The 12,717-nt window shown below is 40.2% G+C and overlaps 1 protein-coding gene and 1 long non-coding RNA gene across 5 annotated transcripts in view; one reads left to right on the top strand and one right to left on the bottom strand.

Moving 5' to 3' along the window:
• pik3r2 (phosphoinositide-3-kinase, regulatory subunit 2 (beta)) overlaps positions 1-9,609 on the top strand; it is a 30,016-nt gene extending 20,407 nt beyond the window's left edge. For 3 of the 4 annotated variants that reach the window (XM_007573819.2, XM_007573823.2, XM_016661643.1), the window contains 12 exons: positions 459-608; positions 1,499-1,709; positions 1,829-1,914; positions 1,998-2,100; positions 2,757-2,855; positions 2,933-3,113; positions 3,210-3,329; positions 6,518-6,660; positions 6,741-6,917; positions 7,014-7,085; positions 7,174-7,344; positions 7,739-9,609. In XM_007573819.2, the coding sequence (XP_007573881.1) occupies positions 459-608; positions 1,499-1,709; positions 1,829-1,914; positions 1,998-2,100; positions 2,757-2,855; positions 2,933-3,113; positions 3,210-3,329; positions 6,518-6,660; positions 6,741-6,917; positions 7,014-7,085; positions 7,174-7,344; positions 7,739-7,934 (1,709 nt within the window). In that variant the 3' untranslated portion in view covers positions 7,935-9,609. The remainder of the gene's footprint in view (positions 1-458; positions 609-1,498; positions 1,710-1,828; positions 1,915-1,997; positions 2,101-2,756; positions 2,856-2,932; positions 3,114-3,209; positions 3,330-6,517; positions 6,661-6,740; positions 6,918-7,013; positions 7,086-7,173; positions 7,345-7,738) is intronic. The other variant, XM_016661644.1, reaches the window with a different exon arrangement.
• Positions 6,050-12,717, bottom strand: part of LOC107833164 (uncharacterized) — a 16,469-nt gene continuing 9,801 nt past the window's right edge. The window contains exons 2-3 of the long non-coding RNA XR_001658878.1: positions 7,546-7,548; positions 6,050-6,060 (exon numbers count right to left, since the gene is read on the bottom strand). This is a non-coding gene — a long non-coding RNA (uncharacterized LOC107833164). The remainder of the gene's footprint in view (positions 6,061-7,545; positions 7,549-12,717) is intronic.

Here is a 12,717-nt window from a genome sequence, read left to right on the forward strand (position 1 = left end):
TTTTTATTTTGTTGTTGTTGTTGTTGTTCTTTAATAAAGTTACGAACGTTTTAAGCCAGTCAGAGGAGGACGTGCTGGTCTCGGCGTCAGTTTGTCACCTAATGCCGAGATCGACTCAAAACCTTCGACGATCTATTGCGCCCCTGCTCTAGCAAAGCACGAACAGTTCAGAAACAATATGAAATGGGGGGAAAAAAGTTATGTATTAACTGATTAAGTCGTGTTTTAGATTGTTCTTGAAAAACTAATCAGTCACGGCTGATTAGTGGCTGCACTCACAACTGCACAGTGAACCCAATGATTCTTTACAGCAGACAGCCGCTCCTCTGTCTTGAAGGTACTGCGTACCACCGCTAAATCTTTTAGGGGTACGCAGTACCCTGCCATACCCCCTTACTTTCACCCCTGGTCATAACCTACCTTCTTTGATAGTTTCCCTGACATTCTGTCTGCTTCAGAAGGCGATGCTGCTCAGAGTGACATGGGTTTCCTGTCTGAGAGCGTCCTGCGCTACCTGAGAGACCTCCCATCACCTGTTATCCCTGCATGCGTCTATCCGCAACTTCAAACTGCAGTCATGCAGCAGCTGCTTCACCAGCAGTTTCTAGGTGGGTCCAACACTGAGTAGACATGCAGTATATGGTTCTACTGATGAGAGTTCCTAAAGGATAGCTTTTGTATTGTAAAAATTATTTTTTGTTTTGGAAAACACCTTCATCTTTTTGAAGTATACGAGGACTCTTCACTCATTCTGGTCAAATATAATGCATAATTTTATGCATCAAATTATCATAAAATTTGATACATAATGAATTTTATCTGCTAAAAGTGGTTAGTGATTTTATTGATTGTTTTTGATAATAAGCAACACTGTGTAGCCCTCTTTATCAAATTTTCTAAAGCATTTGATACAGTGAATCATGAGATTTTAATACAGACACTTCACTCTATTGACTTGTCAGATGAAACTCTTCAGTAGTTTGACAACTGTTTAACTAATAAATTGTAGTATGTTCAAGTAGGAGGTTTAACTTCATCTTGGTGTTCTTCAGGGATCAGCTCTTGGGACACTTTTCTTCATTATAAAACAACAGCATATAAAGGCGCTGGTGATATATACGTGCTGGTGACACTGTTTTAGATGGTTCTGGTCTCTTATCTAACAGTGTTTTTAATCAAATAAAGTCAGCTTTAATTTACAAACAAGTCTTTATCACCTTAAACTTGTTTTAAATGTTTTAAAGATGATGCTGTTTTCTAATGGGTCATTTGAAAGTAAATATCTTCCAGTCATTACTACAGCTGAAGGTCTGAAAATTGAAAAAGTGACACAAAAAAGAGATTTTTAATCTCGATCGGATTTTCCTGGTGAAATAAAGGCTAATAATGAAATAATCTTCTGGTTGTTTAAAAATCATTCAGTCAAATATACTTACACAATTAGTAGCTCTACATAAGGCAATTCAGTTTTACTGATAATTGCCTGAATATCTGGCAGATGGAGCTGTTGCTGGTAGCCATGACAGAGAGGTGAGTCTGGTTCTGGAGAACTCCACGGTGGTCCCGTTCCACCATCGTCTCACCTTGCAGTACCTGCTCACACATCTGACCAAGGTGCTCCAGGCACAGGCCAGTAACGGCCTGGACACTCACACTCTGGGAAAGATCTTTGGCCCTCTCCTGATTCAGACAAGCCCCTCTGCCCAAGGGTGAGCTCTTTTACCCTGAATTGAAGCTGATCAGTATATTAGATTGGGCCTCTGTGCTACTGTAAGCAAAGGAAAGTAGTTGAGATAGAAGCCAGGCTAACTGATTTGTTGACCGTCAGGTATTCATGGGAGGAGGATTTTCCCATCCTAGTGGTGGAGAGGTTACTGGTGGAGAGAACTGCACAGCAAGACTTCCCTCCTCCTGGTAAACTCTTTATCTTTAGGATCATGAATTGGGATTCCATCAGATTGACCAGCTTTCAATGGGAATTTCTGCTTTTTTTCCAGTTCTTCCAGCGAAACCAACCAAATCAAAAATAACCCCATCAGATATGACGGACACAAGCAGCCTGCTGAACGATGCTGAGTGGTACTGGGGAGATATTTCCAGGTAAGCCAGCCAAACAGATATTCACTATGTTTTTTGACAGATTGACATATTGGTGAAGTAGAAGCAAATTATATATTTTGATATATAAGCTAGTGGTGTTCTTATAAGACTTTTCTATCATTTTCATGGGGCAATATGATGGAGGCTTCTTCTCAGAAAGCTGGTCAGAGTTGTTGGAACTTGGATTGAGCTGTTATAGGATTCAACCGACTTAGAGGGACAGTATTATGGAAAATTTATACAGTAAAATCTTTGTTAAAGGGTTAATAGAGGAGCCATATTGTGATGACTTTATTAAGGCAGAGTTTCAGAAAGAGCAGGAGTTTGACACAGAGGCCCAATTTCAAGTGATTAAATGTAAAAGTCAAATTTCTTTTAAGACCTATTTGATATCTACAGCATTTTTATTATAACAACTGGATGTAACACAGTTACTTGATTGTGCTATAAAATGGCATTATGTGCCTGGAAAACAAAGCCTCACCTTTCAGCTGGGCAATGACCTTGAACCTACAGCCAGAGCTGCAATAGAATGCATTAGATCAGAGCATGTTCATGGGCTTACAGTGGCCCAGTCAAAGTCCAGTCCAATAGAGACTTTGTGGCAGGACTTGAAAACTGATGTTCACAGATCCAACCTGCTCCCATGTCTGCAGAGAGGAGGTGAATGAGAAACTGCGAGACACTCCAGATGGAACCTTTCTGGTGCGAGACGCTTCCAGCAAACTGGAGGGCGAATACACTCTGACTCTCAGGTAGAACTGCAGAGATACACACACACATCCAAGGTTCAGTTCCATTCTGTTTATCAGATTTCTGTCTCTCCCTGCAGAAAAGGAGGGAACAACAAACTGATCAAAATTTATCACCAGGAGGGTCGCTATGGCTTCTCAGAGCCTTTAACCTTCCAGTCTGTGGTGGAACTCATCAATCACTACCGCCATGAGTCCCTGGCTCAGTACAACGCCAAACTGGACACCAAGCTGCTCTACCCCATCTCCAAGTTCCAGCAGGTTGGTTCATTTGGTGACTGAAGTTTAAAGCAAACATTTAGATTTTCAGCATTGAACCACTGATTTCATCTTCTTCCTCTGTTTTCTGTTGCTCAGCTGGTTAAGGAGAACAGCATAGAGGAAGTGGGAGAGCAGCTCAAGGTCTACCATGAGCAGTACCAAGAGAAGAGCCGCGAGTACGACTCTCTGTATGAGGAGTACACTCGCACCTCACAGGTAGCACTTGTTCAGTGAACTCCAATGAGTTCTATGTCCTGACCAGGGGCGCAGTATATGGGGGAAAAGTGATGACAATTCTAGGGGCCCTGACCAACAAGGGGCCCTCCACAATTTAATTATTTATTTTTAGTTAATAGAAATTAAAAAAAATAAAAAAAATCGGGGCCCTGTCAATTACAAAATTAATCATATTGTATTTTCAAAGATTGTTAGCAGTAAAATTTTAATGCCCTCAACACCCCCCTATCTGCGTTAAATGGTTCGTTCTGGCTTGGAGTGCTTCACCGTGACACTGTTAGCAGCAGCCACTAAAGACACAAACGATTGTGGCAGTTACTATGCTGCTAAAAAAAAGTTATAAAATCAGGTTTTCAAAAAAAAGAGAGAGAGGGAGAGAGAGAAAAAGGCAAGAGTGTTAATTTATAACCCAGTTTTTCTCCATGAGAGGTGGGTAGATTATGTGGGATTAACAAACATTTAGCATAGTTAGCTTAGCTACAAACTACTGTTTGCCTCCTTTTCACTAGCATTTAATGAATTATGGAAAAAAATTACCAACATATTCATATATTTAACTTGTCCCTTGTACCTTTTACCACTTAACAACAGATGAGTCAGTCAGTAGCAGCTCTAACCCACGTCCCTCCTGACCTGTTCTCTTCTGAGTGAAATTAAAGCTACAGTATGTCACTTTTTTATCAATATTTTTTTCACATATTTTTAAAAACTGTCATTATGTTGTGACAGTATGGCATGAGAGGTAATCTGTGAAAAATCTATTTCCTCTGCCTTCTGTAGAAACAACCAGTCAGTGGCAGGAGAGTTTTAGTGCTGTCAATCACCATCTCATGTGGTGCTGCTCATTCTTCCTCCCCCTCGCCTTGTGCCGTGCTGTAGTTAGCATAGCACAGAGCTGTGCAGATTCAAACTGAATGCTCAGTTTAGTTAGCATAGCTACCAATGACGGCAGATAAACAGTTTCTTGTAATGATAAGTTGTTTCTCCACCTTTAGTGCATTTAGCAGTGAGTGAATGAGGCTAATTGACAGCGCTAAGAGTGCCCTACTAGTTCTGATAGGTTGTTTTGGTCAGAAAGGTGCATTACTTTAACCAGTAATAGTAATTCAGGAAGGAGATGAGGAGATTGATTGTTTACACAGATTATCTGTCTCATAACAAACTGCTACGACATCGTGACAGCTTTAACAAATATGAAGAAAACATATTTTTTATTAAAGTTATGTACTGCAGCTTGAATAAAATGCAACTACATAACATTTTTGAGAAGTCTGGATTGCTTTATGTGTATTTTGCACGTTGCTTTTGACTGTTGCTCATGGAGAGACATTTCAGTAATCTAAAACTAATAGAAAAAAATTTAAGCAACCTACTTGCATACTGGATGTGGACAGTTGGATGTTAAATTCATGAGCAGTAAATATTTTGCTAATTATCAGTATTGAACCAAAGAAAGCAAGGCAGATGCAAGTCTTTAAAATTGTGATGTTTTTTTATGGGTCAAATAGAGTCAAAAAATTGTAACAGCAGCTGCGCGGGGGGCCCAAACAAATTTTTTGTCAGGGGGCCCACGATTCCTGGCGGCGCCCCTGCTCCTGACAGACGCTTACTGAGCTGTTTAGAACGTTCTAGCCAAGTAAAATATTCCCCAAGATATAACAAAAAAAGAGAAATATTCTGTCTGAGGCATGAAACTCTCAATAATCCAAAACCTGCTGAAATCACCAGAGGGAGTAATAGAGTAGCCAACATTATTTCATTTTGTGTTTTGCTCTTACTTCCAGTTGTAAATATATTATTCTGTACAACTTATATAAATTCTGACCAACAAGTTGTAAAATTCTCTAGATTCACTCCAAAAAAAGAAAAAAAAGATTTTCCTTATTTACTACAGAGTATTAGTGAATTTAGAGCAGGGGTCTCCAAACTACGGCCCGCGGGCCGGATCCGGCCCGTCTCCACATTTGGTCCGGCCCCCTGAACAATACCAGAGAGCGTTCAGATTTTTTTTCATTTATTGTATTTTCCGGTTTATATGTGGATTTTTCTTCAACCACCAGGGGTCTCTTTAGCAGGAAGTGTGTCCTGCTAAAGAGACACAGCCGACATCTGAGGGGGACAGCCGACATCATCCAGACCGCATGTCTGAAGACTCGACCTGAATTTTGTTACTCCCTCGCTTTCAGAAACAACTTTCTTTTTTCAATGACACATTTTGTTAAGTCTTTAACAAAATGTGGGGCGCATTGCTGCCATCTGTTGGACTTTTAGGGAACTGCTCGACTTTTATGTTATTTAATCAGTACGGTTGTTTGCTAGCGGTAGAGCAGATGAACACATGTGTCTGTTATGAACGCTGCATTCCAGGTTGAATTCTTCGAAGCATTGCCTGTAAGTAGAAACTTATACTTCAAAACGAGCCTTTATGTTAACATATGATAAATTAATATGTTAAAATTACACTCCCTCAATGGAATATATACTAGTCAGTCCCAGTTACCGTTTCACTCATGGGTTTTGCCCCTGTGCTTTCTGGGTAAAAATAAATCGAGAAACGCACCCACTGTTTCAGTTTTCTCCATGCAAAACAACCCAAAACTGTCGACTACCAGTTAATTTACAATCATAATTTTGCTAATTGTTTTCAACTTTTACGTCTTTCTCATTAACTATATTATCCTGTCAAACCAGTGTCAAACCTTTATGAGAACTCCATTTAGAGTAACCACTAGCAATTATTTTCTGTCCAGTCATTCAAACAGAACAGCACAGATTTATTTAGTTTGATTACGTATGCGCTACAATCCGGTTACTATAGCAACACACATCATAGCAGTTTTCTGTCAGTCACCTGAGAGGCTGGTTTCATTTGAAGATTTATAATTGTACTGACATTTATGCTAGGCAACAACAAAACACCATCATTTTCTCCTCATCTTTGAATGATAGTACACTTTTGTGCTGTATATGTGTAGAATTAAAGGATGGATGAGGACTTCTAACTGGCTGTTAGAAGGAGAACTTCCTTCTAACAGCCAGAGAAACTGCAGTGACTCCAGAACTTTGCCTGGCATTTCAGCTGAAGATTTGAAATCATTGTGTGGTGGAAAATTTCAATTATTCTGAAGTTGTAGCTTTTTGCAATCCTGGTTTAATACTTCCTGCAGGAGCTGCAGATGAAGCGAACAGCCATTGAAGCCTTCAATGAAACCATCAAGATCTTTGAAGAACAGTTTGAGACCCAGGAGAAATACAGCCGAGAGTCTTTGGAACGATTCCAAAGAGAGGGCAATGAGAAGGAAATTCAAAAGTATGTCCAGACTTGCATTCTTATTCATCCTCATCCAGCTTGTGGTTTTAGGCAACAATTGTGATATTCTTTCAAATCAGGATTCAGAGCAACTCTGAGCGTTTGAAGTCCCGCGTGAAGGAAATCCACGACAGCAAGCGAAAACTGGAGCAAGACCTGAAGGAGCAGGTGTCTGACAACAGAGAGATTGACAAGAAGATGAACAGCCTCAAGCCAGATCTCATGCAGCTTCGCAAGATCAGGGACCAGTACTTAATGTAAGCGCCAGCTCTCTTCTGGCCAATGAGGGCATGCAGGAGACACACATACTGCAGACATGCTCAGCAGCCTTTAGTGGGGTTTCTGTTTTTCAGATGGTTGACACAGAAGGGAACAAGGCAGAAGAAGATCAATGAATGGCTGGGCATAAAGATCGATGCTGATGAGTAAGTGTTCCAGCTCAGACCTGGATGCTTAGTGAAACCAGCCATTAGGAGCGGCACTTCAACACTAACGCTTGACTTTTTTGTTCAGCTCCTATTCTCTGGAGGAAGATGACAGCTCACCTCACCATAACGATTGTACCTGGTATGTAGGTGACATCAAGCGCTCCCAGGCGGAGGAAATGTTGAGAGACAAATGTGATGGAACCTTTCTCATCAGGGAAAGCCAATCACAGAAGGGCTCTTATGCGTGTTCTGTTGTGTAAGTTTGTGTTCTTCTAAATAAGAATGGATTTCACATCCTTGATCTGACACTGAGATCCAGTGTACTATCACATTAAAGTACAAAAAAAATAATGACAAAATGAACTTGGGTGGACCTAGCCCCGCCTTCAAGATTCAGCTCCTCCTGTAAGATGCAGTTTCCAAGCTTCTGCCTCACAGAGCAGCCCTCCCCCATGACTCCCTCATAGTTGATTATGCTATAAAATGCTACTATGTGCTTGAAAATCACAGAATGCTGTCCCTTGAAATACTTATCAGGCACAAAAATCGTTATGAATCTTTTATACTGGGAACCTAGACACTGCTTGAGTTTAGTGCTCCTGTACTGCACAGTTACTCTAACCTGGTAATAACTCTGCTCTTCCTTTCAGTGTTGATGGCGACACAAAGCACTGTGTCATCTGCAAGACATGCACAGGTTATGGATTTGCTGAGCCCTACAATCTGTACTCGTCTCTCCAAGAGCTGGTACTCCACTACAAAAACGTCTCCTTGGCCCAACACAACGACCATCTGAATGTAAATCTAGCTTATCCAGTCTTGGCCCGCTCCCAGAACCTGAAGTAGAACCAGCAGCCCAGATGATCTATAGATTTACCAGCAGTGGGGCACCGAGCCTCTGGAGCCCTGGACAGTGTCAACTGTTTCAGAAAAAGAAGTGTGTTTTCGTCTGGAACTTGATACATCTATAGTTCCCTAACAGAACCCAGTCCATTAAAAAACACTCCTCCCAAAAAGCACATCACTACTGACACAGAGCTACTGGCTGAGAGGGTAAAAATGAGCCTCTACATTAGCCAGTCACAGCTCTACTGGGTAAAATCTACAAAAGGCCCCAAACATCCACAGGAAGGTAGACTGGACACAGAGATATTAGAGACAACATGTGTTAAAGGAGAACAAAATAAGCACAAACAAGTCTTTTTAAGGTTGCACAAAAGAGATGGAAAGAGCATGTTGTGAAACTATTGGAAATATTTAAAACTTTTTCTTTTTTTTTCTTTTTTCTTTTTGTCTTGAGCACAAAGTATCTGTGTTTAAACAAATGTCTTATGTGTAAAATCCAGACTTTCTGGAAACACTGACAAAAAGTATGTGTTTTAACTCAATAAAGGAATGGCTGCTCACTTCCCAGCTGAAGCCACCTGAGAGGATCCAGCAGGTCGGGGCTGGGCTGTGGGATTTTAAGGGTTTTACCCTCCAGAAGCACACAGGAATAGTTCTTAATGACCACAAGCTTCTGTCATTTTACATTTTAAGGGTTGAAAGGAGAGGACTGGGAATAATATCAATGTGGCCACAGTTTAAAAGATATACAGGCAGATATTTTTTATAGACTCATTTATATCCATCTGCTTTGCTGTGTGTCTCTCATTAGGTCTCTTTTTGAACTAATGAGGAAAAAAAACATTAAACGATGAATAGGAGCAAATGCAAGGTACATATTTGCTATTTTGTCAATGACAGAATATATATTTTGAATCACAGTACGCTAGATTGTGAGGTACATTTACAAACACAGTTCTATGATTCAGGTGTGCTGCGTCAGACGCCTCTTCCTGTTTTTCCTTCTCTAATACTGTAGCACCCGTAGCTATTGACATTCTGCACTGTTAGTGCGCTACTTTTGCGTGTAGATTCGCTGCGGTACCAGCGCTTGTTGAGTATCGACCTCTGTGATTCTTCTACCATCGGTACTGAATTAGTTTCCTGTAAAGTTGGAATAGACTCCCAGTGGTGTGATCCCCTCTCAGATAAATGTTTTAATTTGTTTCTTTGAGGCAGAGTTTATGATGGTACATCTCTGTTGCACTTGACTGTTCATTTCATCTGATGCTTGACTCAGAGACCTGGAGAACATTAATGTACAAAAAAGAGAGAAAAGAAGGCAGTAATATATGTTGTGTACAGTATATTTTAGACGCACATGCTTTAGATGTATGTGACTTTATAGAGTTTCCTTTATGTTTTCAGAATATTTGTTGTTTTCTTAGGTTCTGTTTGAGGATTTGGATGATCTGTCAAATGTCAGGAGGTGTTCTCATGTAGCACAACAGGAATAAAAGAACACGTCCTTTTGCCATTAAGCTAAGAGATTACCCGCTATGGCGTGTATGGAGGTCTTCATTTGTTTTTGTTTCTTTTTTTTTAATTGGACAAATGGTTGAAAATCTGTTGGCATGTAGTGATTAGGTCATGGTGTGCGGTACTCCAAGCACACTAAATTTTAGATTGAGGAACCGTCTCCAGATCAGTCCATGTCTACTGTTCTGTACTGTGGCATCGATCTCCTCTTACTGTTTCTGTGTGCGTTTGGCTCGAGGGACTAATTGTTGTCACCTCCATCGTTTTTAAATTACAGTTGTACAGATACAGAGATATGCAGTTCCTTTTGTGGTCAGTGGAGGCACTGCAGAGAGACAAGTTACAAGGCTGCTTTTAAACTTGATTCTCAAACAGACACAAATCTTTCATAATTTCTTACACAAATGACTGAGAATGGTAAAGAGAATATGCATGAATATATATTTTTGTATCCTGGAGCAGACCAGTCATTTATGATCGAGTGTTGAATACTCTTTGCTTCATGTGTTTTTGTCGGGGTTAAAAATGTTTCCAAAATTTGATCTTCACCAGTTTTCTGCTCCTAACAGCAGATGAAGAGGTGGCATCAGAAGTTGTTTGTGAAGACCTTTGCTTTGAGTGTCGCCGCTTACTGAGCTGAATTGACCCTGGGAAGCTCAGATTAAGATGGATCCATTGTACTATAGAGTCATTTGCACAGTTGTTGGTACGGCGTAGATCCCAGGAATGTAAGCAGAGGCGGCAGCCGAGCTTCTGTTTAGAGGTCTACAGCGCTGAGGGAGGTGACTACAAGTGCCTTCCGTCATCCTGAGGAGTTTGTGTTCTCCTTGTTGTCACCATTAGATGGTGCCATCACCACCATGTTGTCGTGCCACACATTTGCCATATCTAAGGTTAAGGAATATCTGGCAAATGAGCCTAGTTGTTGTTGTTGTTGTGTGTATGTGTGTATGTGTAGTGAACAGAATGACCGGCTTTGCTGTAACATCTGAGGTTGTTACCATCCTTCTTTGTTCAGTTGCATCTACACAGTAGCTTGGTCCTCTGTCGTTGTGTACTAAAGCTTTGGATTTTTTCTATAACTATCTGGTATGTCTGGAATGAAATGCAGATGTGTTAGAAATGTGAACAGTATCCATTTTTAGCCTGGTGTAGTTCTTTGCTAGCCTCCCAAGTTCCAGCAATATTCTTTTTTTTTCTTGGATATCTTGAAGTGGGTTGTGTGAAGTACATGTGACAGCAAAGGACTGACCTGACGTAGACGAGCAGCAGCAACATCCCAGTTTGGAGAATAAATAAAAATGGTTCTATCTGTCAAATATATATCTTATAAGCTCAGCATTGGTGAGAATAAACTGCCTTCCATGCATTTCTTTAAATTTTATCTTTATATCAACAATTAACTTAACTATCCAATACCCACAAAGAGAAATGTCAAAAAAATTTGAATGATTTAAAAAGACGTTTCTTGACTTGTTCTTGTTTGGCTGAAAATTCTTTGGCGTCTTCTTCATTTTTCTTAGTCCAATAATGCTGATTCATATTTTATTTCTTAAAATATGAACCTCTCCTTTTCAAAGTTATTAGAAAGCTATACTACTTGACCTCAGTAAATAAATATGTATATAGAGATTTTTTATTTTGTTAAGCTCTGACAGCCAATATAGCCAATTAATGCTACTTCTCATGTCTCTTGATTCACTATAAATGAACTACATATAGCTCTACTACTTGGATGAACTGACAGTTTGACTGTCTTCACAATAAAATGTTCATTTTTAAATAAAACCAGGATTACCAATAATCAGGTTTGCGTTTGTGACATATAGAAATACATGTCATCCTTCAGTATGAGCAAAATCCAACTAAAAAATAAGTTTAGTTTATTTTTCTCACATATTCAGAATATATTCAGATATATATATATATAAAAATTCCCCTCTCACCCTCTGTGGGTGGTCTCTTTCATCCTCTGAGCTCGGGTCCTCTACCAGAGGCCTGTGAGCTTGAGGGTTCTGCGCAGTATCTTGGCTGTGCCTAGAACTGCACATTTCTGGACTGAGATGTCTGATGTTGTTCCTGGGATCTGTTTGAGCCACTGCTCCAGTTTGAGGGTGACTGCCCCGAGGGCCCCGATGACCACAGGCACCACTGTGGTCTTCACCTTCCATATATATATATATATATATAAAACATATATTTCCACAAATCATTTCATCTTCAAAGTCCTTTGAAAATATGCAGAAAGACAATAACACATTAATTTATTGAAATGTTCACCAATATTATTGCATGTGGCATGTTTTCCTAATATCATGCAGCCATGCTTACTAGGTCTTCGTCCTCCAGCAACAACTTTCACTCTGAAGAGTGTTGTCAGTGAAGTCTGTTAGTGATATGGTGCACTCTCTGTTCTGGTCACCAGCTGATTGTTCCATGCTTCTCTACTTAGACATCACCATGACTTAAGAACTCCTTTGAACTCTCACAATTGACATCTCCCAAGGCTGCCTTTGCTGGCACATACATAAGGTAACTAACGAAGCTGGAACAGTGCCTTCAAACAAAAGAAGTAGCACCACTTTCAAAGAAAAAGCACAGATGAAATTCATTTCATACAATCCATTCTGTGTGTGGATTGCATGAATCCACACACAGAATGTGGATTCATACAATCCACACACAGTTGCCTCGTGGTCCAATGGTTTACATTCCCAGCAGTGGAGTAAATGCAGAAACCAAAATGTAAGACAAATTTTAGATGTCAGTTCACTTACTCTGCTGGTGGCTCCCAGTTCAATATCGGGTCACAAATCTTTTCTGGTCCTTGACTTACCAAGTCCATTGTTTAGATGTGAGCTGTGGTTATCCAGACAGATGGGGCATCTCGAAGCACAGTCACTCCATGAATCAACGCACTAATCACATCCTGAGTCACCTCCTCTGTACATTGCTGTAATAAGTCATATTCCAATTTTCTTGAATGCATGTGATCATTTTTCTAAGGTGGGTTCAGTGTTGTAGATCCATACCCGATGACAACCATTTTGTTATTCTGTCTCTGATATAGAACTGCTCCTAACCCTTCCTTTGAAGTATCAACATGCAGAATAAATGGCTGGGTGAGATCTGGATACCCGAGGATGGGAGGCTCAGTGAGTTTGTCAATAAATGTGTTTAATGTCTCTTGATGGTTCTGTGTCCAGTGAATGGGAGTGTTTGATGGGAGGTTACATTTATTTCTTGCAGTGCTGATGTTCCACCA

The sequence above is a fragment of the Poecilia formosa genome, unplaced genomic scaffold (genome assembly GCF_000485575.1).
Source record: "Poecilia formosa unplaced genomic scaffold, Poecilia_formosa-5.1.2 Scaffold338, whole genome shotgun sequence".
NCBI classification, from domain to species: domain Eukaryota; kingdom Metazoa; phylum Chordata; class Actinopteri; order Cyprinodontiformes; family Poeciliidae; genus Poecilia; species Poecilia formosa.